The 26,037-nt window shown below is 33.0% G+C and overlaps 13 protein-coding genes and 1 non-coding gene across 14 annotated transcripts; 5 read left to right on the top strand and 9 right to left on the bottom strand.

The window, feature by feature from the left end:
• Nucleotides 1–625: 625 nt before the first annotated feature.
• SAP30 (Sap30p) lies at nt 626–1,192 on the top strand (the record flags this gene model as incomplete). The annotated part of the gene is made up of 1 exon (XM_003672443.1): nt 626–1,192. The coding sequence occupies one exon, from the start codon at nt 626–628 to the stop codon at nt 1,190–1,192; it is 567 nt and encodes a 188-aa protein (XP_003672491.1).
• Nucleotides 1,193–1,696: 504 nt separating this feature from the next.
• Nucleotides 1,697–2,332, top strand: CUE1 (Cue1p; the record flags this gene model as incomplete). The annotated part of the gene is made up of 1 exon (XM_003672442.1): nt 1,697–2,332. One exon carries the CDS (start codon nt 1,697–1,699, stop codon nt 2,330–2,332), a length of 636 nt encoding a protein of 211 aa, XP_003672490.1.
• A 932-nt stretch (nt 2,333–3,264) lies between these two features.
• NDAI0K00550 (uncharacterized protein) lies at nt 3,265–4,545 on the bottom strand (the record flags this gene model as incomplete). Its single annotated transcript, XM_003672441.1, has 1 exon — nt 3,265–4,545. One exon carries the CDS (start codon nt 4,543–4,545, stop codon nt 3,265–3,267), a length of 1,281 nt encoding a protein of 426 aa, XP_003672489.1.
• Nucleotides 4,546–5,580: 1,035 nt separating this feature from the next.
• On the top strand, nt 5,581–8,418 carry RSN1 (Rsn1p; the record flags this gene model as incomplete). The annotated part of the gene is made up of 1 exon (XM_003672440.1): nt 5,581–8,418. One exon carries the CDS (start codon nt 5,581–5,583, stop codon nt 8,416–8,418), a length of 2,838 nt encoding a protein of 945 aa, XP_003672488.1.
• A 349-nt stretch (nt 8,419–8,767) lies between these two features.
• On the bottom strand, nt 8,768–9,759 carry SEC17 (alpha-soluble NSF attachment protein SEC17; the record flags this gene model as incomplete). Its single annotated transcript, XM_003672439.1, has 2 exons — nt 8,768–9,622; nt 9,730–9,759. The coding sequence occupies 2 exons, from the start codon at nt 9,757–9,759 to the stop codon at nt 8,768–8,770; spliced, it is 885 nt and encodes a 294-aa protein (XP_003672487.1).
• A 259-nt stretch (nt 9,760–10,018) lies between these two features.
• On the top strand, nt 10,019–10,909 carry PPA2 (inorganic diphosphatase PPA2; the record flags this gene model as incomplete). The annotated part of the gene is made up of 1 exon (XM_003672438.1): nt 10,019–10,909. The coding sequence occupies one exon, from the start codon at nt 10,019–10,021 to the stop codon at nt 10,907–10,909; it is 891 nt and encodes a 296-aa protein (XP_003672486.1).
• Nucleotides 10,910–11,302: 393 nt separating this feature from the next.
• PRP24 (U6 snRNP complex subunit PRP24) lies at nt 11,303–12,661 on the bottom strand (the record flags this gene model as incomplete). Its single annotated transcript, XM_003672437.1, has 1 exon — nt 11,303–12,661. One exon carries the CDS (start codon nt 12,659–12,661, stop codon nt 11,303–11,305), a length of 1,359 nt encoding a protein of 452 aa, XP_003672485.1.
• Nucleotides 12,662–13,011: 350 nt separating this feature from the next.
• TMA23 (Tma23p) lies at nt 13,012–13,632 on the top strand (the record flags this gene model as incomplete). The annotated part of the gene is made up of 1 exon (XM_003672436.1): nt 13,012–13,632. The coding sequence occupies one exon, from the start codon at nt 13,012–13,014 to the stop codon at nt 13,630–13,632; it is 621 nt and encodes a 206-aa protein (XP_003672484.1).
• Nucleotides 13,633–13,892: 260 nt separating this feature from the next.
• RRN9 (Rrn9p) lies at nt 13,893–14,999 on the bottom strand (the record flags this gene model as incomplete). The annotated part of the gene is made up of 1 exon (XM_003672435.1): nt 13,893–14,999. One exon carries the CDS (start codon nt 14,997–14,999, stop codon nt 13,893–13,895), a length of 1,107 nt encoding a protein of 368 aa, XP_003672483.1.
• Nucleotides 15,000–15,245: 246 nt separating this feature from the next.
• Nucleotides 15,246–15,944, bottom strand: URA10 (orotate phosphoribosyltransferase URA10; the record flags this gene model as incomplete). The annotated part of the gene is made up of 1 exon (XM_003672434.1): nt 15,246–15,944. The coding sequence occupies one exon, from the start codon at nt 15,942–15,944 to the stop codon at nt 15,246–15,248; it is 699 nt and encodes a 232-aa protein (XP_003672482.1).
• A 1,517-nt stretch (nt 15,945–17,461) lies between these two features.
• Nucleotides 17,462–17,533, bottom strand: NDAI0Ktrna2Q. The gene has a single exon. It is a non-coding gene; the product is annotated as a tRNA-Gln (tRNA).
• Nucleotides 17,534–17,996: 463 nt separating this feature from the next.
• On the bottom strand, nt 17,997–19,157 carry SCS7 (fatty acid alpha-hydroxylase; the record flags this gene model as incomplete). Its single annotated transcript, XM_003672433.1, has 1 exon — nt 17,997–19,157. One exon carries the CDS (start codon nt 19,155–19,157, stop codon nt 17,997–17,999), a length of 1,161 nt encoding a protein of 386 aa, XP_003672481.1.
• Nucleotides 19,158–20,034: 877 nt separating this feature from the next.
• RCE1 (CAAX prenyl protease) lies at nt 20,035–20,916 on the bottom strand (the record flags this gene model as incomplete). The annotated part of the gene is made up of 1 exon (XM_003672432.1): nt 20,035–20,916. One exon carries the CDS (start codon nt 20,914–20,916, stop codon nt 20,035–20,037), a length of 882 nt encoding a protein of 293 aa, XP_003672480.1.
• Nucleotides 20,917–21,545: 629 nt separating this feature from the next.
• Nucleotides 21,546–24,887, bottom strand: BUL1 (ubiquitin-ubiquitin ligase BUL1; the record flags this gene model as incomplete). The annotated part of the gene is made up of 1 exon (XM_003672431.1): nt 21,546–24,887. One exon carries the CDS (start codon nt 24,885–24,887, stop codon nt 21,546–21,548), a length of 3,342 nt encoding a protein of 1,113 aa, XP_003672479.1.
• Nucleotides 24,888–26,037: the final 1,150 nt, after the last annotated feature.

Raw genomic sequence — 26,037 nt, 5'->3', positions numbered from 1 at the left:
TACGTGAGTATTCTGCTAGACATAGGCCTAATCCCGTGGAATATGAGAATAGGCGCAAAATAGATATACATGCCACCAATTGGAGGAGATTAAGAGCTGGGGCTTTCTGTAAACTGATATATTCCAAAAACAACCTCATAGACACCGGGAGTCATATATATACATTTTGTATAAGTCCCTTTTCGGCACCCACTCTAAACCACACCCAGTGCTTACCACTCATATAAATGCTCCAATAATCATAGAAATAATCTTTATTCGCTTATCCTCTTGACATCAACCTTTGAACTGTAACTACCAAACAGTCTGATTATAAGATACGAATGAAGGAAGACTCTCACTTTATACTTGATTACCAATTAGACAAACTCTGGCATTCCGGGATGATTCTTATATCAATAATGGCGGCGCTACCACATTGCCCATTCAGAACTTTTGAAAAATCCCCGACATTATAAGTTAATTTTTGTTTAACTTACATAATAACAACGTTAAGGTTTACATACAACTTTTCATCTTGAACAATATCTTTGGACTACAGCTCTCTTTCTCCAATTCGAGACCCCACACCAGGACATTTAATCAAAACTATAATTTTGATATTATTATACATACCATTTCGAAGATGGCCAGAAACACAAACTCAAATAGCGAATCGGAAACGAAAACAACTGCAGGAGGTAGAAGTCGAGGAGGAGGAGGAGGTAACGCTACTACTACAGGTCAAAATTCCACGACAACAACAACCACTACAACTACTGGTACATCAAATACGACGAAATCAAACGTTAAACAACGACTCACTGCTGCACAACAACAATATTTAAAGGACTTGGTACAATCTCATGTAACTAACAATCATCCCGATTTGATACCAAAACCTAACCCTGCTAATTTCGAAGAATATTCAGATGATTTCTTACGTCGATATAAGGATAATTATCACTTAGATCTTCCTGATAATTTGACATTGAAAGGTTACTTGTTAGGATCCAAATTGGGGTCTAAAACATATTCCTATAAGAAAAATGAAAAAGGCAGGCCGGATGCTAGAATCACTAAGAAGGCATTGGCTAAGGAGCTTAAAAAACATTTCACTTCAACGAATATTAAAGAAACTGAATGTATACCCAAATTTGTTTATAAAGTTAGGAACCAGAAAAAGCATTTCAAAATGGAATTTAAAGGTTAAATTTTGACAATTCTGGACCTAATACAGTTTACAGAATTATCGGATAGTTTTATGTAAGAACAAAGAATGATGTGTATAAGGTTATTTATAGGGAAATATACTGAATACAAATAGGAGGAACACTACTTCTACCTAATAGCGTATTTTCTTTGTACAATTTTATTCCCATTGAAGTCTTTTCTACATGTCATATGTATGTATTCCGGAGCCCGGTTACTTTTTACGTTCCGTCCGTTTTGATGCAAACAGTATGGATTTCTACTATGCTTATTCACAAGTGGTATTTTTCCTGAAATATTGTTGAAGGCTTTCTAAACTATATGTAGTCTCTAGATATTTTACAGAGCTAAAAATAACAAGCAGAAAACACTATATATTTATCAAAGTTGCCTGAGTTGCTTTAGAAGTACGTTGTTCTCTTCCTGTTTTTGATTTTTCCAGCATCTGTCCTTAACTAAACTATTATAACACCATCTGCGAAATACACAGGATTTAACGAAAAACATGAGCCAAGCAATCGTAACCATCGTGGTCATTATAATCGGACTTCTTTTCATGAGATGGGTATTCCAATCTGACCAACATCCATCAGCGCAATCCCTTAACAGCTCAACCTCCTCGCAGCCTCAACAACAAAGAAACACCGCAAGAAATGGTGCAAGATCGAATAGGAACAACAACAATAACAATCATAATAATAATAATGGCAGGTATCCTGTAACAAATGATATGATTCAAACAGTTCAAAACGTAGCTCCAGATTTACATAGAGAACAAATTAGATTCAATCTACAACGAACAGGGTCTGTAGAAGATACTGTGGAAAGTTACTTACGTGGTGATAGTTTCCCTTTCCCACTTGGATTCGTTGAATCAAATCCAAATACTAGTAATAATAATGCTGGTGGTATCGGTGGTGGTATTAGTAGTAATGATCCTAGAAAACAAAACAATATTAAAGCTGAAAATTTATTGGTGAAATTCAACGTTTCATTGAATGAATTTGATTTAGAAATCGATGACCAAGAGTTTAAAAAATTAGATATTACGGAAAGAAAGAAATATTTAATTTGGAAAGCTAGGAAAGATATGGAATTGAAAGTACAAAACGATGTGGAATTATCAAATTTGTTGAAATAATTATTGTTCAATACAATACAGAGAGAGAATGAGCAGAAGATATAGACTTTTTTTGTATAAAAACCAACATTCAACTATTTAAATATAATCTTTTAAAATTGTATGTGACACGATTTTTTTATAGATTGGCGATGCAGTTAGATTCAGAGTGCCTCTATGCACTTCCCGCATATCTCTAAAATAACCGTCGCCTTTATTCATTTGTATGAAGTATCCTCTTATTCAAATACCTATATATATATATATATACGGAACATTACAAGGGTTGGAGTTATGTTACCATCTGCATATAACAGTATGCATAATTTGTTTGGGAGGTTAAGTGAACTTATTGGCATCCGATATTTGTTGTTGCTGATCCCTATGTTATCGATGTTTAGGTGAGGCTACGTAATAAAACTTAATCAGCTAACGCCCAAGACGACAAGAGTATTTGTATTGAGTAAGAAGTGACATCGGTTGCTCCTCCTCGATATAAAAGGATACTTCCTATAATATATATATATATATATTATAAAAGGAAAAAAGCTTTCATATAGCGATGTGAGTGGATTGACTGATACCTGGGATTTATCCTGTTTACAGTTAGATTCCGACAATAAAGTTTTTAACTAATTTATCGAAGTATCCTAAAGGTTAGATTTTTGATACTAGGTGACGTGACTTCAAAAAGCAGAACGGAGAGTCTAAGAAGCTGAAAGGGACCTGTTAATTTGGGAATCATCTCAATAGCGTATATTTTATTGATCGGGCCCATTATTTTGTTGGCCGTTGTGATTTTAATTTAGAATGGAATGCAAAATATGTAGTGATTTGTAATTGACGTGGCAAATTATACCAAACAAGACCAGTAATCGATGATTTTTGTTGCATTTCTTTTAAATCACTTAATTGTGAAGGATAATATGGGTCAGTAATTGATTCCATTATAATTAAATTTTTTGAGTTGGGAAAAGATAATTATTTGCGCAGGAAGCTTTAAAGTATATGTCAACTTTGTTACCTGTTACTCTTTTAATTCCAATGGTATGAACAATGAATACTAATTTTTTCAAATCTTCTTCATTTTGTGGATTATAAATCTTATTTAGTATGTTTCTTTGATCAGTTGAGGAAAGACTAATTTTATTACTATTATTATCATTTAAATAAATAGAAACCATTTCATTGCCTGGTATTATATTACCTGATTTTGATAATAGTATGCCTAATGGATATTGTTTCAAATTTCGAATAGAGTTCATGTCAATTGATTTGTTCTCGAGATATTCTGCGGTACGTTCAAGAAGTGCAGCATGAGACTCTAAAGTCAAATAACATCCAAGTTCTTTAGGTGTCCACCTAATTTCGATTTTGTTCCTCTTAAAAGACCCTTTTAATGTTTCGTTATATTTATCGACCATAAGCATTAGAATTTTATATTCCTTGTCTGGGTTAATTCGCTTAGAGATAGGTGGTACTGGAATGACAAACCATTGTAATCTTGGATTATATGGTAAATTATTCAAGAATATTTTGAATTGGTTTATCTGTTTGGGCCTATCATCATAAATAGTAATCTCTTTTATACTTGTTGAATAATGGTTTATTAAATCGGACAAACATTGTTGTTTAAAAGCCATTGTACTTTTGAAATTTCCATCTTTCTTCTTCAAAACAACTGCGTTAAATTTTAAATAAGGTGAATCTTTGTTGAAAAAAGTATCTCTAGTGGTTGTAATCATATATTCTATCAAGGCAGAAAATGCAACATCCTCTCTACCGGTCATTAATATAGAAATTGTACTAGGATCTTGAATGGAGGCTGCAGCTAGTTCAAGGATATCTCTATTCCAATATTGGAAAAGGACTTTACCAGCAGGATGATTGTTCAATCCTCCCTCCTGCGCGGGTTTTGTTTGTTCAGATAATGCGGCTTGTATGAATTCATTGTATGCTTGACGCAGGAACATTGGTTCTAACCACCATCTAGGACCAGCATTTTTAGGACCAAGGCCAAAACCTAATCTATCATGGAAGTTTTTTGTGTATAGTTGTTTATTTGGTTGTGGCGATGCAAACAATGTGTTATCAAAATCATAGATATGAATCTTCGTGATTTGTGATGGCGGTATTATGGGAGCAATGCCATTTGCTTGTTGTTGTTGTTCTGGTGTGTTTAACAGACCAGGACAGCTATTCCAATGATATAGGGGGGAATGTGTGTGGGCCATAATCGTTCACACTTATCGTTTTCCATAACAATGAGACTCTTCCCTTTTATACATATTTTTGATTCCTTTCTTTTTCACTAGACTAATCTTCATCGTCATCTTCTACCTTCAGTTTTATCTCATCTCTTATTATTATTTCATACGTACATACATGTTACATTAATCTAAAATGATGATTCATCCGTAAGAGCCCTCATGGATACTACATTAGTTTTGTATCCGTGTACTGTCTTGAAGATATTCCTAGCCCTGAGTAGCAAGGGGAGGGCACGCAGGGGGAAACTTCTTGTCTGAACCCTTAGGGTCCCATCAGACACGTTTTCATTTACCGTTTTCCCCCCCTTGCATTAAAGTACGTACGTATGTGCTTGCACTGGTATTCCATCGAGAAAACAAACAAAACAGCCCCTCAATTTTGACAAAAAAGAAGGACGTGTTGAAGGAGAATTCTCGAAGCATTCCCTCGAGGTGAAAAAAGTGAAAAAAAAGTGAAAAATAATAAAATATCAAACTACATAAACTAGACGCCGCCGCAGTATAGTAGTTGCAGTACGTAGTAGTAGTAGTAGTAGTAGTACGTATAATATTAACCTTGCATGTATGCCACAGATATCATCGTAGTACGTAAGATATGTATGCTGGTCAAAATTTGTCAATCAATCAATGTATCAATAAAGCAAGGAAAGCATCGGTAAAGCCTCTCCTTGGATACGTACTCTTATTAATGCTTCTTGGCATGATCAGTTATCATTCATTCATTCACCACTTTGTCCTTCTTCTTTTCTCATTGAGTTCACTGAGTCTTTCCTTTGTCAATTGCAATCACATTTGAAAGAGAAAACAATACAAATAACAAAGGGAAAGAACGTTGAAACAATACAATAAAAAAAGTCTATTTTAAAGAAGAAGCGCCTAAAAAAACTTTAAAGTTTAGATATACACACAAAAACAAGTCTTTCAATCCATTCATTCATTCATTCATACGTTAATTTATTTTGATACAACCTATATAAACAGAGCACATTCAATTCTTTTATGAATTCTTCAAACACTACGAATTCTACATCAAGCAGTAGCTCTAATTCTACTACAAGCACTTCCACTCAACAAGTCCTTACAGCTTTAATATCAAATGGTATCGTCTTTGCTGCATTCCTTTCAGCTTTCCTTCTATTAAGAATAAAATTGAAAAGAATTTATGAGCCAAAATCTTCATTCAATCTAATAAACGATGAAAAAAGACCAGATCCATTACCGAAAGGTCTATGGCAATGGTTCATCCCACTTTTGAAAAAATCTGACAATTTCATAATACAACAGGCTGGTCTAGACGGTTATTTCTTCCTTCGTTACCTTTTCATAATATCAGCTTATTGTCTCGTATCAATGGCTTATATTTTCCCCATATTATTACCAGTAAACGCAAGTAATGGGATGCATCAAACAGGGTTGAATCAATTGGCTTATCAAAATATTAAAAATGAAAAAAGATATTACGCTCATATCTTCATCGGATGGATATTCTTTTGGGGGTTCGTTTACGTCATTTATAGAGAATTGTATTTTTATACATCAATGAAGCAAGCCGTTTTAGCATCACCAAGATATGCAAAAAAATTATCTTCAAGAACTGTACTTTTCCAAACTGTACCCAAACAATACTTGAGTGAAGAGGAATTTTCAAAATTATTCGATGGTGTTAAAAGAGTTTGGATAGCTAGAGGTGCTACTAACATTGGTGTTAAAGTCGATGAAAGGGCATCCATGGCTATGCAATTGGAAAATGCATTGAATTCATACTTGAAATCAATATTGAAGAAAATTCGTAAACAACAAAAGAAAAACACTGATTTGGTAATATCAGATAATGTTGAAGATTATATCCCATATAAGAAACGACCAAAATTTAGGAAAAGATTTTGGAAAAAGAAACTCGATACCATAGATTATATCAAGGAACAATTACCCGTTTTAAATAAGGAAATTGAAGAAATGCAAGAAAATCATATTAACGCTGATCCATTCAATTCTGTCTTTGTAGAATTCGAATCTCAATATCAAGCTCAAGTCGCATTACAAGTATCCACATATCATGCTCCTGTATTTATGAGTCCTGCATATATTGGATTGGAACCAAAGGATCTCGTTTGGTTTAATTTAAGAATGCTTTGGTGGGAAAGATTAATTAGAACTCACGGTGCTGTCTTGGCAATCATCGCTTTGGTCTTATTATGGTCCATCCCTGTCGCATTTGTTGGTATGATTTCAAATATTACATATTTGACAAATAAATTACATTGGTTAAGATTTATTTATAAATTACCTGATGTCTTATTAGGGTTATTGACCTCGTTGGCGCCAACAATCGCCTTGGCAGTACTAATGATGTTTTTACCCATTTTCATTAGAGCTATGGCTGTGGTAGCAGGTTCTCCATCTTCTCAATTAGTTGAATATTTCACACAACAAGCATATTTCGCATTTCAAGTCATTCAAGTGTTTTTAGTTACAACTTTGGCATCCGCAGCAACATCAGCTGTCACACAAATTGTAGAAGACCCATCTACAGCAATGAATCTATTGGCTACTAATTTACCAAAGGCTTCCAATTTCTACATTTCTTATATTATTTTACAAGGTATGTCCATTTCATCAGGTGCATTATTACAATTGAGTCCATTGATTATGTTTTATTTATTAGGTACTTTACTTGATAACACTCCAAGAAAGAAACATACAAGATTCGTTAACTTGGGATCCATGCAATGGGGGACCACTTTCCCCGTCTATACCAATTTAGCTGTCATTTTATTTTCCTATTCAATTATTTCTCCAATAATACTGTTATTTGGATTCTGTGGATTTTTCCTTCTTTATGTGTCTTATTTGTATAATTTAACTTACGTGTTTCAAGAATCTCCAGATTCAAGAGGTATGCATTATCCAAGAGCTCTTTTCCAAACAATGGTTGGGTTGTATATTGGACAAATTTGTTTACTGGGGTTATTCGTTGTCGGGAAAGGTTGGGGTCCTATCGTCTTACAAGTGGTTTGTTTAATAATTACAGTTATTGTTCATATTCAATTGAATGAATCATTCGATAGGATTATGCAAGTCTTACCTGTAGATACAATGAAACCATTGGATGGTAAATCTGATACTCCATCTTTTAAAAATATTTATAAAAAAATTGATGATCCTAATCGTAACCATAAATTAGATGGAGTGAAAGAATTGCCAAAATTCCCAATAAAAAAATTCCAACCACGATCTCATCAATCTATATTGAGGATAGGTAGCAATAATAATACAAATAATAGAGAAGTATCATCTTCCATCTTTGATCAAATTACAGAAAATACTTTAGAATATCATTATGATTATCAAAAAGCTATGGAAACTAAAACTACAGTAAATTATATTCCTGAAATACCATTATTAGCAGATGGTGATACAACAACTATACCAGACGCCCCATTTTGGAAAAGATTCCTTTTACCACATATTTATTGTTCATACAAAGTAGTCAAATCAAGATTACCTGAAATTTATGGATTAATTGATCCTGATGAGGTAACTGATGATAACATTATTGCTCATGCTTATGATTATCCTGCAGTTTCCGCACAGTGTCCATCTTTATGGATCCCTAAGGATGAATTTGGATTCTCTCAAGCGATTATTAGAGATTTTGAAGGTATTATTAACATATCCGATAAAGGAGCACATATAGATCCTAAGGGGAAACTTGTCGTTGATGGGAAACCACCAACAAATAAAAACGTGATGGAAGAGTCTGTAGGTTCCGATAATCCATTCACAGATGGGAAAGACACAGAAACTTTTGAAGATGAATCAATTATTTTCAGGTAAAAAAAAACGAAAAATAACATAGACAAGTCATTTCACCTGCAATCATAGTCACAATCATTTTCCATACCATAATTGATTTGATGAAATATTCAGCATCCAGTCGTCAAATATTAATAAATAAAAGTTAGATATATACATTATACTTTTTGTAGTTTATATTTAAAATGTAACATTTTAGCGTCATTAATAAAAACACATATTATCATTAATCAAAGAAAAAGAAAAAAGAAAATTTACGGCAAGTATTTCAGTTGTACACATACTATAAAGTTAGACATATATATATATATATGTATATATATATTTAATGACATAATATTTCTCTTTAAAGAAATTTATTCAGATGCGATCACAAAAGATCATCTTCTGCCTGAGAAATCGTGTCTTTAATTTTTAACAAAATAGTCGTCTTCCATTTATCTAACTTGGCAAATTTATCAAAATCGAAAACAGCTTGACTTAATTTCTCAGAATCACCATCATCTACACATTCTATTAAAGTTTTCAATAGTGCAGCTTCCCTAGAATCAGCAAAATTTGGATCATCATGTTGTCCTTCTTGTAATGTTCTTGATGCGGCAACATTATCTGTAGCGGCCAATTGACAAAGTCCCTTTTTCATATAATATTCCTTTAAGGACCATTGACTGAGCCTATTGCCAATACTATTTTGAATTAATTTAGAATAAATATCACTTGCTTCAATATATTGACCATTAAGTGCCTTCAAATCAGCGCATTTAATAAAACATTTATTAGATAATGCAACAGATTGGTCTTGAGAATACCAATCCCCAGCAATTTCATAAGCAGATACAGCATTAACGTAATCATTTAAATCATTTTCCAAAATTTCACCTAATTCAAATTTAAAATTAGCTGCTCTTCTAAATTGTCCCTTCTTAGTGAAAAGATCAATGGCCATATTTAATGAATTGACAGCATCGGTTGAATTACCAGAACTCTTGTAACATTTATAAGAATCGATAAAAATATTTGAAGCATCGTCTTCATTTCCTGCTTTCAATTGGAAATCAGCTGCTTTAGTGAATGAATCACCTGCCAGTTTTAGTTCTTTGCGTAATCTATAGATATTGGCAGCTTGAATACATAGATCTGATGCTTCCTCGTATTTGGATGCATCTGAGGATCCTAAACTAAAGATTTTGGAAAACCCAGTGGATGGTACACCTTTTTCTTCAGCCTGAATGATAAATGAAATGTGGATTCATGATCTTGTTAGTATATATGGGTTGAGCGTATATTTTTTGGTTGGTTGTTTGGAACATAAACTCAGGATATTGTACATACTTTTCTTAATAACTCTACTGGATCAGACATATTATACTAATGTAGTACTAGTAGAATGGTTCCTTTATTCCTGGATAGTATGTTATCTTGCCTTCTCATTTATCTTTTTGTAGTAGTGGATGACTTGGATTATGTACGTTCTTGTTTTGTATGACGGAGAGAACAAAGAATAGATAAATATCCTTTAAAGGTCTTGCAAATATAAGATAAGATAGGACATGTTCAGATTTCAGGAGACCGAAAAGGAATTAAAAAATAGGTAAAATTAGGACTATTGTCAACATCTGATATGATAGCAATTAGACGATTACGAAGTTTGACGACAATTTTACGTAGAAGGTCTTATTCTGCAGTGAAACAAGGAAGTAAATATAGTCAAAATTATCGACAATATTTGAAGCTAGATAATGGTGAGATTGGTTCTTATTTCCATGATATTCCCATGGAATTGAATCATTTAAATAGAACTGTTAACATGGTGGTTGAGATACCAAGATGGACACATGCCAAGTTCGAGATTTCTAAGGATTTACCATTTAATCCTATTACTCAGGATGTTAAGAAGGGGAAAGTAAGATTTGTTAATAATATCTTCCCATTTTATGGATATATACATAATTACGGTGCCATCCCTCAGACTTGGGAGGACCCTACTGTAAACCATGAAATAGGCGAGGGGAGGGCTTTGGTGGGTGATAATGATCCCTTAGATTGTTGTGAAATCGGGTCTTCTGTGTTCACCACTGGAGAAATTAAGACAGTCAAAATTTTAGGTTCCATTGCATTGATTGATGATGGTGAATTAGATTGGAAAGTTATCGTGATAAACGTGAAAGATCCTTTGGCGTCTAGCGTTAATAATATACATGATGTTGAGAAACATTTTCCTGGACTTCTCACGGCAACTAGAAATTGGTTTAGAGATTACAAGGTTCCTATGAATAAACTAAAGAATGAATTTGCATTCAATGGGGAATATAAGGATGTCACAGAGACAATAAAAGTGATAGAAGAATGTCATAATACATGGAAAGGATTGATTTCTGGAGGATTAGATGGATCAAAGATTGGTAAGTTACCCCAAGTTCAACGTGCTGGAAACAATGTAACTATGAGTGACAATGAAGAACCAGAATCAGATATTCCTAAAGACTTAGATAAATGGTACTACGTCGAGTAATACTTGCATGATGATGTTTTCCTGTTATTATTTATTTTCAACTTGTCAATATTGCTGTACATATCTTAATTTCAACCTAAGGGTTCTATTTAAGATACTCAAACTGAAGATGTCACAGAGTGATCATATATAGATTGTTACATCACCAACAGTAGCTATAGGATCTATCTATAAACTATACTCGTTAGTGTAATACTTAAAATAATAAAGAGGACTTCCTGAAGGTCATAAACTATCGCTTTATCCTCCTCTATGTACCAGGGCATATGGTAAATTGAGTCCATAAATACTAAGCAATTAGCAAAAGTTAATATCATTTACTTAGGTCATACAGTGCAGGCAGAGTCCGTATAAGATAACCATGGCTAAAGTCGGGAAGAGGAAATGAAAGACCTATTTACCCAGGAACATCCTACGGAAATCATCGTTAGATAACTTTTTCTGGCTTTGTTCCTTTTCCAAACCGGCAGGAGCTTTCAAAATATCTTTACTAGGCTTCTTTTCAATGGTATTTATTTTATTATTATTATTATTATTCTGTTTCTTATCAAGATGGATTCCATTCGCATTCCCTTTTAGGTCATTTACTGTTCCACAATGTATAACTTTATTGTGGAACATCTTCATATTGAGCCCCATTAAATATATACCAGCTAATTTTTCATCTTTCAAAATTATGAAGGCTCCATTTTTATCTGAAACAAGGTATATATCTTCCATTTCATCTCCTACTGAACGATTAGGGAAAGTTTCATGTAAGAACGATTTTATGTTAGATTTAGTGACACGATCAGAAAGTGGATATAGAGAAATTATTCTTGCCAGTTCTTTTGTGTTTTTAGAATGTAACAAACGTTTAACTTCTTTTCTTTCCAAATATGGCTTTTTATCTGCTAATCCCACAGATATTTCACGGCCCAGAAATTCTGATTTGTTCAATTCCAAGGCATTATTTGCTTGTGTTGCAGTACTGAAAACAATAAAAGCACATCCGTTATGGAAACTCTCAACATTCTCCCGTTGCCTATGCGGAATCGTTATTCTCTCAATTTCTCCGCATTCTCCAAAATGATTCCTTAATTTCTCTTCAGTTAAAGTCATAGGATTTAAATTTCGTATTATTATTTCACGTCTTTCTATCGTAGACAAATCCGTTCTTTTGGATCTATCTGATGGATTAGATATTTTCACTACGAGTTTATAACCATTAAGATCCATATTATTTAAGTTCTGTATCACTGATTGAGCATCTTCTTTAGAACATAAATCTATATAAGCAAACCTTCTATTAGAATTATACTTAAGAGATGGTAATCTGATACTTACAACAATCATTCCAGTTTCATCCTGAATCAATTGTCGTATATTTTTTGCCTCAAATGAAGGTGGGAAATTAGTCATCCAAATAGTACAACCATGTAGCGAAGTGACTTCAATGATATTATTAGGACCAACTTTCTTAAAAGTTTTAGTCAATGCACTTGATGCTTCCAAGAAAGTTGAGAATTCTAGTCGAGCTAATCTACTTTTCTTATCATTAGAATCCACAATGTCAATGTGGTTGATAATACCACAATCTTGGAAAAATTTATGCATTTTCGTTTGATTTGCGCTTTTGGGAAGATTTTTCACTAGGACAGTAGTTAATTCTCTATTCTTAGTCTCGGTGTCATTTTGTTTTTTGGGTTTTGATATGCCTTGTGGGATTGAATTCTCCTCTTCTTCTACAGACCTTTTCCTTGGATTAGACATGGTAATAAGGGAAAAACGACCAATCGAAATGTTATTTGCTAACAGGACTAATTATCTTCTAGGGTATTAGTGTGCTTTCTTGGCAAAATGGACCATTTTAGCAAAGTTTTTGACGTCCTTAGAAGACTCTTCTTCGTAGTCTACATACATATAACATTCTTTTTGTAATTTCTTTAAAAATTAATAATTATGGAAATTGTGAAAAATTCTGCGATGAGCTGAAAAACTTTTGAAGGAAGATTTAAATAACTAGACAATTAAACTGGAACAGGAAGAAGTACAAAAGAAGATTAAGTTGGTCAGTCAAGTTCAAGCGGTTTCGTATAGGACAGGTATATATAAACTGCATTATGAATGGGAAGGATTATTTAAAATCTTACGGATGGATAGAAGGTGAAGCTCTTAGGAAAGGTGGTTTAAAGAAACCGATACTGGTGAAATATAAGAAAGATACAAAGGGTCTTGGTTGTGCACCTGGTAACGATGACAGTGAAGCATGGTGGGAACGATTGTTTGATGGACATTTAAAAAATTTAGACGTGTCTAATGGTGGTAAGAAGGAAGGTATTACATTTAACCAGAAAGAGAAAGTTGTTGCGACAGCTATCTCTAAGCAATCATCACCATTATATAGAAGGTTTGTTAGAGGAGTTGGATTGAAAGGTACCATTGATAATGATCTTGGTGAAGAAGCAACGCAAATGATAGTTTCAGATATGTCCTCTTCTAAGAAGAAAAGTGATAAAAAGAGGAAAAGAGATGACGATGATTATGATGATAAATTGGCAAAACGAACTAAGAAAATAAAAAAGAGTAAGAAGAAAGACAAGAAAAAGGATAAACAGAAGGCTAAGAAGGAAAAGAGAGCTAAAAAGGATAAGAAGGAAAAGAAGCACGAAAAAAAGAAGAATAAAAAGGGAAAAAAGGAAAAGAAGCGCTCGAAGAAAGACGAAAAATTATTGATTAATTAATAAAAAAAATATTAATCATTTTACATGCATTATTATTTATTATTACATAACTAACGTTAGGACAAAATACTTCCTGCATGGGGTGATTCCTATAACTGTCCATCTATAAATTGTATTTCGGTTGTTCAATATTAGGAATAAAAGGCAGGCAGGAAGGCGCTAAAACATAGATAGTGTCAGGCATTGTGAGAGGCCACTAATATGCTGCGGATGAGGTCCCAACAGTCTATAAAATGATGGTGATGCTTTAAAAAATGATGCTAGCGTCTTAAGCGAACCAGGCAATCTTCTACGTCGTAGGTATCACCCTCAGCTTTAGATTGATTTCTTTGGATTTGTAAAAAAGTTTTCAAGTTGTCCATTTGCTCTAGGTATTGGTCGTTTTCTACTTTGAATTTTAATTTATCTGTGGCATTCAGTCTTTTATCTTTCAATAATTTCTTAATAGTTACAAAATTTCTGTTAGATTTTTTCAGTATTTTTTTAACATTAGAGTCGTCTGATGCAGAATTCTTCTTCAGCTTATATTTCTTTAAGACATGTTTTGGTATTTTAAATTTGGATTTATCAAAGGAATTTGGAATATCATTATACAATTTCAAAGATTTCATGTAAATATCTTTCATATCTTCTCCCATGGAAGACGCAGTAGAAATTACATCAAGATAATCTAACCTTATCCTGGTATTGGCTTTCACCGGTTTTTTCCTTAGTGATTCAGTCTGCGATATTAGTATTTCATGATTTTCCGAATGTTTATTTGGTTTCACTTGTAATTTATTTTTAATTGCAACATTATCGTGCAAATTCATAAATAAATCATCCAATTTATCTATAATCCTATTAGAAATGTGATTAGGTATATTCAATTTATCGACATCCAAAATGGCGCCTGATACTTTCGCAGATTTGCTCAAGCATTGTTCCCAAGTTGCATTCAATTCAGACTTCAATGCATTCGAGGAATGCAACAAAGCTTGATGAGAAACTTCTCCAGGTTGTAAATTTGTGTGTTCTTCTATACCATCTTCATATAATTTATCTGATTGTGGATCAATCACAGTATTTGCGTTGGGCCAACTAACCCAATTATCTTTGATTTGAGTCTTTATGAATTGCTCCGTCTCATACGGATATTTCTTTTGGTTTGCTTTAGTTAGTAACCGTTTCAGAAGGAAAGATGAATAAAGATGTAGAGTTAGGTCAGTTCTATGTGAATGCTCTAAAGAATCAAGTAAATCGTTTGCGGTAAGAATCAATTCTCTCTCCTCTTGGGCTATCTTTTTTGATTGCATTATAGTGCGCAAACTACCTTGTGACTGTGTTGAAGGTTCATTTCCAATATCTGGAGATTGTGATTCAGTCATAAATACGATCTTTTCGATGTTGTTTCTATATATATTTTTTCTCTATTTACGGTTGTGTTTCTCGATGACATCTTGGATCAGATTATTATCTGAAATTTTTCACTATAAATATTTACCTTGTTCTAAGTCAATATTTTCATGACATTACATAATCCTTTAACAGCAACAACTATAGAAAATGAATAATAAGGTAAGATGCGAATATAGAATGCTCTACTGGCCTATTTTTTCTTGTTATTTTAACTATTATACACCGTAGATTTGACGATATTCAATGATTTTCTTCTTTTCTTCATCACTGATCTTCCCATCTAAATAATCAATGATATTACTCAAAGAAACAATGCTTAAAACAGGAATACCGTATTTTGCACTTACAGCTTCAGTAGCACTCAACCGTTGTTTATCACTATCGGTATTACTGTCGTCTTTAGTAATAACTTCTTGTCTATCTAAAGCAATTATTGTTGCGACGACAACTCCATTAGCTTTTGCAATGATTTCAAATGCTTCATTGATGGCAGTACCTGCAGTCATAACGTCATCAATAATCAAAACAGGTTTGTGTTTCAATGAGGCACCCACAATGTTGCCACCTTCACCATGATCCTTAGCTTCCTTTCTATTAAATGCGTATTGAACGTTTTGATATTTGATTCCGCCAAGTTCAGCCAATTTAACACAAACAATGGAGGCTAATGGAATCCCCTTATATGCAGGACCAAATATCACATCGAATTTTAAACCAGATTGAATGATTGCATTTGCGTAGGAGGTAGCTAAATTGGACAGTAATTTCCCTGTATTGAAAAATCCTAGGTTGAAAAAATATGGTGACACTCTACCTGATTTCAATGTAAAGGATCCAAATTTCAATGCCTGAGATTCTAAGGCTAAAGCTATGAAACATTTCTGGTAATCTTTTAGTGGTATGATTGAAGACATTTTTCCCTTCCGATAATCTTTGGGACGGGAGATCGCGTAATTATAAATGTTGGTGTTTTGTTCATATTTTTATATAAATATATTAAGAAAACGCTAATGGATTATGTCCCAAATATTATTTGATTGCTACATTCCCCCTTATATATCTGTATATTCCAGGTATCGATAGTTCGTCATTGCAAATTAGTTTCCTTTTACTTAGTACTTACAGAATAATTTACTGACACCCACACTCACTTGCGTTTCGGGGATCTCCGAATTTCCATTAATTAAGATTTAGATGAACTAAAATATAATGACATGTAAAACAAGACATTTAACGAAAGAGTTAAAAAAGAAACTTAGGGGATAGGAACATGTTGAAGTGTGGTTATTACATAGCTTTAAAGAGTATCTGAAGTACTACGGTTTGAAAGTAAGGATATAAATAATTTGGGACATGTACTGCCAATACATGTAAAATGCATGATAGTCCATGTCACATAATCATTTGGGCAGTATCTATTTTTTAAAGCAAGCAATGAGCTAACCCTTAGCAGTGATCCTTTTATAGATATATAGTTACTATTTGTATGTATGGAGGGAAACTCTGTGGTAGAAATTAGACAAGGACCAACGATATGAATCGACAAGCGGCTGGAGGTAATCAAATAGATGTGGGTTTTTTAGGTGAATCCATTAGAAAATCCAACATTGTATTTAAAAATTCATGTTTTTAACTCATTAGATCTTCGTCACTCAAATAATCATTTATAATTCAGTGCCTAGTTTTCCTAAAATATTTTGTATTTTACTAAATTTGTTGAAAATATGAAGGAAAAAAGTAAACAAAAAATAAAACAAAATTACTCAATAAAATATCTAGAAAACGCCAGAAGAACACTCCCAGAAGGGTTATTCTTTGTGATATATATAACAGGGATCAAGCAGTTCAAATAAACCGCTGTACGGAATATATATATGGATATTGTAATAAGATAGAAGATGAGAATGACTCTCCTTGAATACAAAAAATACGTGACGACAAGTAGATATAATGCTTCAACATAAACACAATTAAATAACAATTAAATATTCAATACCCAAACACAAACACAAACATAAACATCAACATTATGAACAACAATAACAACACTCTAGATGACTCTGATAACGCTCGGGTAAACGAACAAAGAGACCCAGCTGCTCTGGTGCTAAATCAGCCCATTAGTTATTATGAAGAACAATAATCTTTTAAATAGGTCTCACTGGAAGAAACAGTCTAAAAATTGTCTGGCTGTCTGGCTTATCACCTCGCTTTTCGATCATTTTATAGTAAACACATTGTAATTTTTGAGTGTTCCACTAGAACCATATTTTAATGATTATCTTCTCTATGGAATAGTTATCAGAAAAGCAAAAAGTTATACAACACACAAATGAACAGATATTCGTATGTTATATAAAAAAATAGTTTATTTTAAAGATATGTATAAAAAGTGTGACATCTGAATTTCGGGGAAAAAAATACCAAAAAAAGGTCCTACCCGGATTCGAACTGGGGTTGTTCGGATCAGAACCGAAAGTGATAACCACTACACTATAGGACCGAAATGTTTCAAGGTCGGTTACCAATTGAACTCTTGATAAATAGAATTCATAGAGGAAAAATTTCTCACAAATAAATTAAATTCAACAAATATCAACGTTAAGTTACTTTTTAGGCCAATACTTCTGAAATGCTTTGTTACTACTTGCTAATGTGAAATGGCAAGTATATCTACCTTTGACTTCAGCAATGGATTGGTTCCTGTTTGAAACGCTACTGTAAAGATATAAGCTTTTTTTTTCGTAGATTAGTCACTATTAATAAAAATATAATCTTTCTTAATGGAACACATAGCAAAAGGTTCAACGGTTATGAGAACTAAGCCAAAAATAAACACGCTTATCCTTAGGAGTTTTTTTATAGTTATGTAGTATGTAGAAAATTACAAAGAACTTTAAGATAAAAAAGGGGAATAAATAATAACTATAAACTCCCCGAAAAGGAAGAGATAATACACTAGTCGATCATTCATATTTCATTTTCGACATTGGAGAATCAGGACTTAAATAAGTTCCGAAGATTTTATCCCAATACCAAGAAGTGACACCGTAACCTAATTGGTAATTTTTATAATGATGTTCCAAATGATATTTTTTCAATTTCCTTAAAGGAGGAGGCATCTTACTATGATGTAAGAAATAATGACATAAATCATAACAAACGTAACCAAACAATCCACCAGCAAACCCAGCATATGCCCAATAAAGTGGTAATAATTTGAAAACGACTTTATAGAATGGGAAACATAAGAAAATAAACAATGTTGGTGGTACGACTAATCTATATTTATCCATTGGCAAATAATGATGACAACCATGTAATAAGAAATGTATGACGTAGAATATGTTATGTTCAGGTAATCTTTCATCGAAATGGAAAAGGAATCTATGCATACAATATTCAATGAGGGTCCATACATAAATACCAATAGCAAACAATACAATGGCAAATATTGGATTCATGTTAGTTAGTGCGACTGCAATATGGTAGAATACTACTGGTAACCAAAAGATTGGGACTAGATACCAGGAAGTCTTGGTTAATGGTTCTAAAATATTACCAAAAAGTGGGGCAGATTTATCACCATAATGTCTTGGTCTATGAATTTGATCTAAATAAAAATCTTTTGTGAAATTTCCAAATAAGATTTGTTTCAACAATGGTTTATCCAAATCTAAAAATTTATGTTTTTCTAAATCCTTCTTAGTATCAGTAGCAATACTCAATTTGTCCTCGGTGGGTAAATCTTTGACAAAAGTAGTCGAATCGAAGCCATTGGTTGCCTCATTTAATTGAACTTCAACTTTATGATCCTTGTTAGTCAGTAACGTTTTTTCTTCGTGATCTGTAGCTAAATAACCAATTAAATATTGGTCAGTTTGTAAAATTGGGAAAGAAGGGTTTTTGATGCTATCAATTTTATCCTTCAATTCGTCAGTAATATCCTTACCGGCAAATTCCAATAATAAATCCTTATTGGCATCATTTGGATTATCATTTAGGAACTTGGTGACGTCATAAATCTTTCTGTCTTGGAAAGTGATCCAACAATCATCGGAGGTGTTATGAGCGGCGACTTTATCTTTGGAGAACAATTCCAAAGTCTTGGAGGTATTAATCGACATGATAAAAACGAATCGTAGTCGGTTTGGGTCTCTCTATTTGATTTTCTTCAAAATCCAACCTAAGGGACGAACAACAAGAAAAGAAGAAGAAGACGCCAATTGATCTTTTAAGTTTATATACAATATAGCAAGAACAAGAAAGCTCCATTACTAAACATGAAGTATTTAGTTGTACACAACCACGTAAGCAAGAGCGAAAAAAAAAAGTAATGAGAATGAACAATAGCTCAGAAAAAACATTTCCAAGAACGGTATCATAATTCTCGAGTTCTGGGATCCATCTCCCACCATGGTTAAGCGTGGAGGTTGGAAGAGGGATCTCCCTTTTGGGACGACAGGTTCCTTCTTTTCTGGGGCAGCGGCCGATACCACGTCGTGGAACCTGAAAAGGAAAGGAGCGCGGTATTAATTTTTGCTAAATTTCCCTTTATTTCTTCCCTTTTCGGTGAAATCGTTTAGTTGCTTGTTGTTGTTGTTTCCGCGGAGGCTCAGCGGAGTTTGCTGTTAAATCCGACAAATTTCCATGTCGCAAATTATTTTATTATTTTTTATTAATTCGTGACGCAAATAATTGTGACGCCTATCTGTGTCAGCGTCAGTAAAAGTAAACGACTAGAAGAAGAAGAAGATGAAGATGATGAAGTTGAAAAAGAAGAGGGTTGGCGGTCATGTTTCTATGATCTTAGAGTGTTCTTTTTTAATTATGCATTATACTTTTACAGACACTCGTATGACGATACTATAAGCTCGTTCATATATAAAATTATCAATATTCATCGTGAATAATACCAATCCTATGACCAATAATATTAAGTAACATTTATTCCATATACTTGCTAAGTGCTCATGTCGTCTAGCCTTATTATTACCAATTTTTTTAGTAAGCATTATCATCACCTTCTTTATCCTCGTCATGGCTATCGTTATCACTATCGCTATCACTATTGATGGTAAGTTGTAAAGTTACTCTTGAGCCACCAGGGAACCCCATTATATTACACAATCCATGTACAAAAATGCATGCCCAAAGATTACCACCCGTTCTTAAGAAAACAAAATTGGTGAATGCTCCAAATAATGTGGTATAACTGAACTGAATCATAGTATTGATGAGAATAGTGATAATATTTTGATCTCCTATCTTAAAAGCTTCATACATATGGTGTACATGTGCGATTCCGAAAAATAATGACGGCTCCCATAATAATTTCCTCATAGACAACATCTCTATGGGGCATAAATTCAAATAACAATTTAATAGCATGGAAGTATAAAAGATTTCCTCAGTGATAGGAGCAAAAATATAATTCCTTAAACTGTAAATATTATTGAATTCATTTTTAAAATCACTGAAAATTAATTTCTTTTCTCCTCTTATGATATAATATAATAATAAGTCAATTATAGGACCCACATAAAGAATTAAAATGATCCATATCCCCATGTTGATATCAAGATAATACGTTGGTAAATCAAAATGTTGATCTCTGAAAAACCCCGGTATCAAACCCAATTGAATGAACGCTTGCATAAATGACAGGGTATCATCTTTATAGAGAAACGTTTGTATGTATGGGATGAATAATATATTGAAGCATGTTAATTTTAGTAATCCGTTCATTCTTCTTGTAATGACTCGAGGATCGTCTCGATCTAATGTGGGATAATTTGAAGAGGCATTCTTAGATGATATATAAAGAACTGAAACATATGAAATGGAAATATATAATAATATTGTCAATGCCGGTAGGGGTAGCATCCTCTTTGTCTTGTTGTTATTTCGGCCCTATGCTCAATGGTGCACTATGTATATGTGTGTTTGTGTGGTTGAATGACAGAAGTGAGGGGTCACCTTTTTAAGAAACCAAATGCAACAGTATCCTAGTATATCTTACCTTAAGTTAAGTAATCCTTCTGAGGAATGCACTATTCTTCTTCTTCCAGTTTACAACGTACTAATCCTCTCTGTTCGTTTTAATTTCCAAATATTGATAGTTTCGCTTCGTCGCCACTTTAAGAAATTTGGATTTCAAGGTTCCAAGATTCCAAAATCGAGCAAACAAATTCCAAAATCTTTTAAGCCAGCTTTTCCTATTCTGGTTTTCAAATTCCCCTTCATAATCAATTATGCTTTAAAATCCCTCGTTTATAAAAACGTGTACCAATGAATGATGGAATGATTTATAAAGTTCTGTAGCATTGTATCCTGTAAAGAGACCAATTATTTAAATATCTAAAAAATATGAAGATAAAAGAAAGATAAACACACGGTGTGAGTTACAAAAAAAAAAAAAAGAGGGTTGGGTTTAAGAATAAATAATGCCTTTCTATAACTTACTTTGTTTCCTATATATACGTAAATATAACAGGAATCTGTTTTTGTTTTATTCATGGAGGAGGAGGAACAATATATGTATTCCTTTCATAATCCTTTGATAAATTTTTCACAGTAATAGGTACATCAATAATTGCCGAGCCAATATTATGGAATTTAACATTAATTCTAACACAATAGAATCTACAACATAAACAACTTTCAAAACTTGGTACTAATGTTTGTATAGAATCCTTATTAAATTTCAAATTAACATTAATTTCTCTTTTCCATTCCAATTGTGATTTTTTAACCCATGATCTAATAATTTGATTTTGGAATTTATTTGCTGTAGTATTTCTGGACATAGTTGCGGATGATGATAATCCACCCTTTGCATTAACAATTGGAATTTCTTTTTCGTTCAAATCTAGATTCGTTGCCATGTTACTACTATTACTAGCATTATTACTATTACTATTATTTTTCAAAGTTGTACCAGATAATGACCTTGGAATACCCGTCGTAGAATGATTTTGTTCATATTGTAATTGTTCTTGTAAATATTCTTCTGGTGCCTTTAAAGTACTTAATTGTTTTTTAAAGATATCAGATATATGATCAACTTTGACGTTAAGATTGGATAAACTTTCAACATCGTTATACAATTGAGTCGATATAAAATCAGAGAATTTAATTTGTCTTACTCTTGTTAATTCTTCATGCATGTTATAAAGTTCATTTAGATTTAATAAATTATCATTAAATTTTTTCTCATAAACTCTAATCAATTTTTTAAAACCATGAAATTTTGCCTTAATTTCTTTTAATTTGATATCATTCATTAACATTTGTGCATTAAATTTAATTGGAATTGAGTTATCAGATTTTGCAGTTATCGCAATTAATTCTGTTGTGATTGCTTGAATTTCAGGTGGGGTATGAATTAAACTATTATTTGATTGAATACATGTTAAATCAACAGCAATTTTTTCCAATGGTTTTAATTTATCTTCAGGTGTATAATTAATTAAATTTGTCCAATTTTCTTGTGCATGTTTAGTCATTGCTTCAAATCTATTTGTTTTACGTAATATGGAAGGTGCCCAATATGGTAAACTATCCTTTGGTATTTTGGCCTGTAATAATATTAACCCAATTTTATCAATTGGAGGTTGTGCTACATGCGCGTGTTGTTGTTGTTGTTGTTGTTGTTGTGTGTCATCACGGTGGTCCACAGGATTATCATTATTGTTAAGTAGTTGAGAATCTTTTAAATTTGTTGATGACTTTACATGATGTAATGCAGATGTAGCATTTGTCACAGTATTTGTTGGTGTAGTAGTTGTCGAGACTAAATTAGATCCACCAGTACGGAAACTTGCAAATAACCCAATTTTAGAATTTGATTTATGTTTCCCCTTGATTTTATAATTTAATTCAGATTCAACAAATTGTTCATTTTCATATTTTTTCTCTCTTGGTGTTAAAGATTTGAAATCAGATAAAGAATCAGAATTATAAACTCTTGAAGCATCAGTTAATCTATTACCCAAATGTAATTGATTCAATTTTCTTTGTAAAATTTCATCTGAATTTAATTCTGTATCGATATCAATGGTACCACTTAAATCAGTTCCATGAATATCTGCATTATGAATTGGTTCTTTTTTTTCCAATCTATCAAAAATTTTCTTTAATGAATTTAATCTATCTTCAATTAAATCAGTTAAATCCTTTAATTGTTTTATTGGATCACGTTCACCAACTAAATCAGAAGCAAATGAAAATGGTATAAATCTTAAATTATATTCACGTTCCTTCATTATGATTAATTTTTTAGTTTTAATATCTTTACCTACAGTTCTTGCATCGATGGTATAATTAATTGATAAATTATCATCAACCATATCATAAGTTAAGATGGGGGAACCCTTTGTACCTAAATGACCCGAACCTAATAAATGATTAACTCTTATACTTGCATATTTACAATTATTCCTATATTTATCGATACCGAAACTTGGAGGTAAAAGACAATGAGTGAAATGTTCTTGTTTACAAGTGACATCTAATAGTTGATTTGGGAATTTAAACATAAAATACTTTTTATATTTAATACCTGGTTCCAAGATTCTATTATTTAATAATCCAATCAATGAATCATCCCAATCCCTTTCACCTGGATTCATCTTGAAACCTGTACCCAAATCAATATTTGTATATGACCAACTTGCGCTTAAATCTACCATTCTTAAAAATCTTTTCACGGTTCGTTTACCCTTTGTTTTATCGATGACTGATGTATATGCTTCTAAAGTGACATAAAACATTTCAAATGGTAATGGATTTTCAGATCTATTTTCAATGATACAATAACCATGAATGATATCACCTGAAGTGAATTCTCTTAAGATGGATTCTTCATCAGGTTTTTCCATTGGTTTGGATGCTTGTTTAGTTAATCTAATATCAATTTCGACAGGGGTGGTCAATTTGGGTAAAGTATATAATTTATCGATGAAAATGTTACCTGAATCATTTAAATCATCTTGGAAGGGTATTTGACTATTAGTTGGTGTAGTAGTACCACTTACATTTGCGCTTGTTGTTCTACTACTGGAGGTAATTATAGAGTCTTCATGATGTTGATTAATGTGATTGCTTCTCATTGATAAATGTTGAGTAGTTAAGGGGAGTAAATTATTTATGGGATTATCAGAGTGTTCAAGATGTTGATTTGTATGAGTAGAATGCGGAGGATTTTGATGATTATGATTAGTATGATGATGTGCAGTTGAAAGGTCTGTACTATGTTGTTCCATTATGGGGAAAGTGGAGTTGCATTGAGATTGAACTTCTAAATAAGTTGGAGGGAAATCATGATCGTCAGGATTAACATTACCTTGTGGTATATGTCTATGTAATGCGTTATACATTTCAAAAGATGGTAAGACATCCACAACTACAGATTGTGAATCCTCTGTGAGAACAGCGGGGGTATTAGGTTGTGCTGGTCTTGTTGGAGAGCTAATACCTCTTTCCATGGACACGGAGGTGCTATGATTACCTCTTCCTCTTCCCCTTCTTGTATTTAACGGTGAGGGAGATTGAGAAGAGGAGGGAACTTTGGGACTTCTTAAGAACGAAGCATGTGTTTGGTTTGATGGTAAAGTAGATGTATCCGGATGAAGTGATGAAGAAGATGATGATGATGTAGTATCAGGTCTTCTTAATTTTAAGATACTCGAAGTGGAAGCACTTCTAATCCATGACACAGGGTTATTAGATGTTTTAGTAGATTGTCTTGTTTGCCTACTTCTACCTCGTATTTTTGTTTCTGTTTTAGAAGATCTTAATGGAGGACGTTCATTTGACCTACCTGGAGTTCTCGATGGAGATCCATTTTGGGACATAATAACTTTTTTATCCTTTGCTCAGAGATGTAGAAAGGAGGAGTAGCTTTAGAAGAGGCCAAATATATATTAGATGCTTTTCTTTTTGTTAGTTTCTGATTAACAATACAATATATTTTATAATTATAGGATCACAAAGACATAAAATTTTTGTATGAACTATTGTAGCATGAAATGACAAAAAATAAAAATAAAATAATTAAGCGGAGATGCTTCAATGAGTGATTAAGTAAAGGGATAGATGTGTATAGATATATAAAAAGGATGAATATTAGTTTGGTTATTACGTATAAACACAATGATATGTAAAAGATATATATGTGTTCGAGAATAGTCATTTACTCATTTGCATATGTATTTGTTTTTGTTTCCAGAATATTATGTTAGCTCTAATTTTTCATCCAAATTTTTTGTACTGGGATCCGTTGACTACACATACGGGACACTTTCCGTTCTTTCTTCCTGCTGCGGGGTCTTTCTTTGCTCTTGTCTTGAAAGCCACATCTCCTCGAGGGTGGGGACCTTAGCGGTTATTTACTTATGGTTTGGTTTGCCCTCGGTAGATTAAACTTCTTGCCCTGATGGAAGTTCAGAACATTGCGTTAGCGAGAGAATACAAGTAAACAACCCCAAGGAAATCTGAAATCCTAGCTTGGTGTCCATCCTAATTCTTGATTCAGCCCTAGAATTGTACCCTGTGCCAAGCGAAAATCTTTTGTTCTTCTTCATTTCATAATCATAATCCAATTTTACTGCGCTATTCCTATGGGAAAGTGGAATTTGCACGCTTGAAGAATACGTGCGTATTTTTTTTTTTTGTGACAAAATATACTTTGTGTCAGCCAGCCAGTCGTGAATAAATATATCATATATGACTCAAAAATGGGTTGAGTTGAGTTAAGCGCCACTCCGAACCGGGAGTCCCGACTGTTACCGGTCCTTGCCGTTCCCGGCTAAACCGTCTGGGTTCTATAGGGAAGGTCACTCTTCACGGCACATGCCTGGGTGTTCACACATGTATCCGTGGGCCTTATAACGGGTTGGTGGTAGTGGGGTGGGAAACCGTTGAAAATAAACTTGGTGGGTCGGTATCCGAGAAAGAAGCTTTTAGAAAATATTCGCACTGTGCGTATAGACAAGACATACGGAT

Source organism: Naumovozyma dairenensis, chromosome 11, assembly GCF_000227115.2.
Source record: "Naumovozyma dairenensis CBS 421 chromosome 11, complete genome".
Taxonomy (NCBI): Eukaryota; Fungi; Ascomycota; class Saccharomycetes; order Saccharomycetales; family Saccharomycetaceae; genus Naumovozyma; species Naumovozyma dairenensis.
Note: the sequence above shows the minus strand (reverse complement) of the source record. Positions and strands in the feature narration are given on the sequence as shown.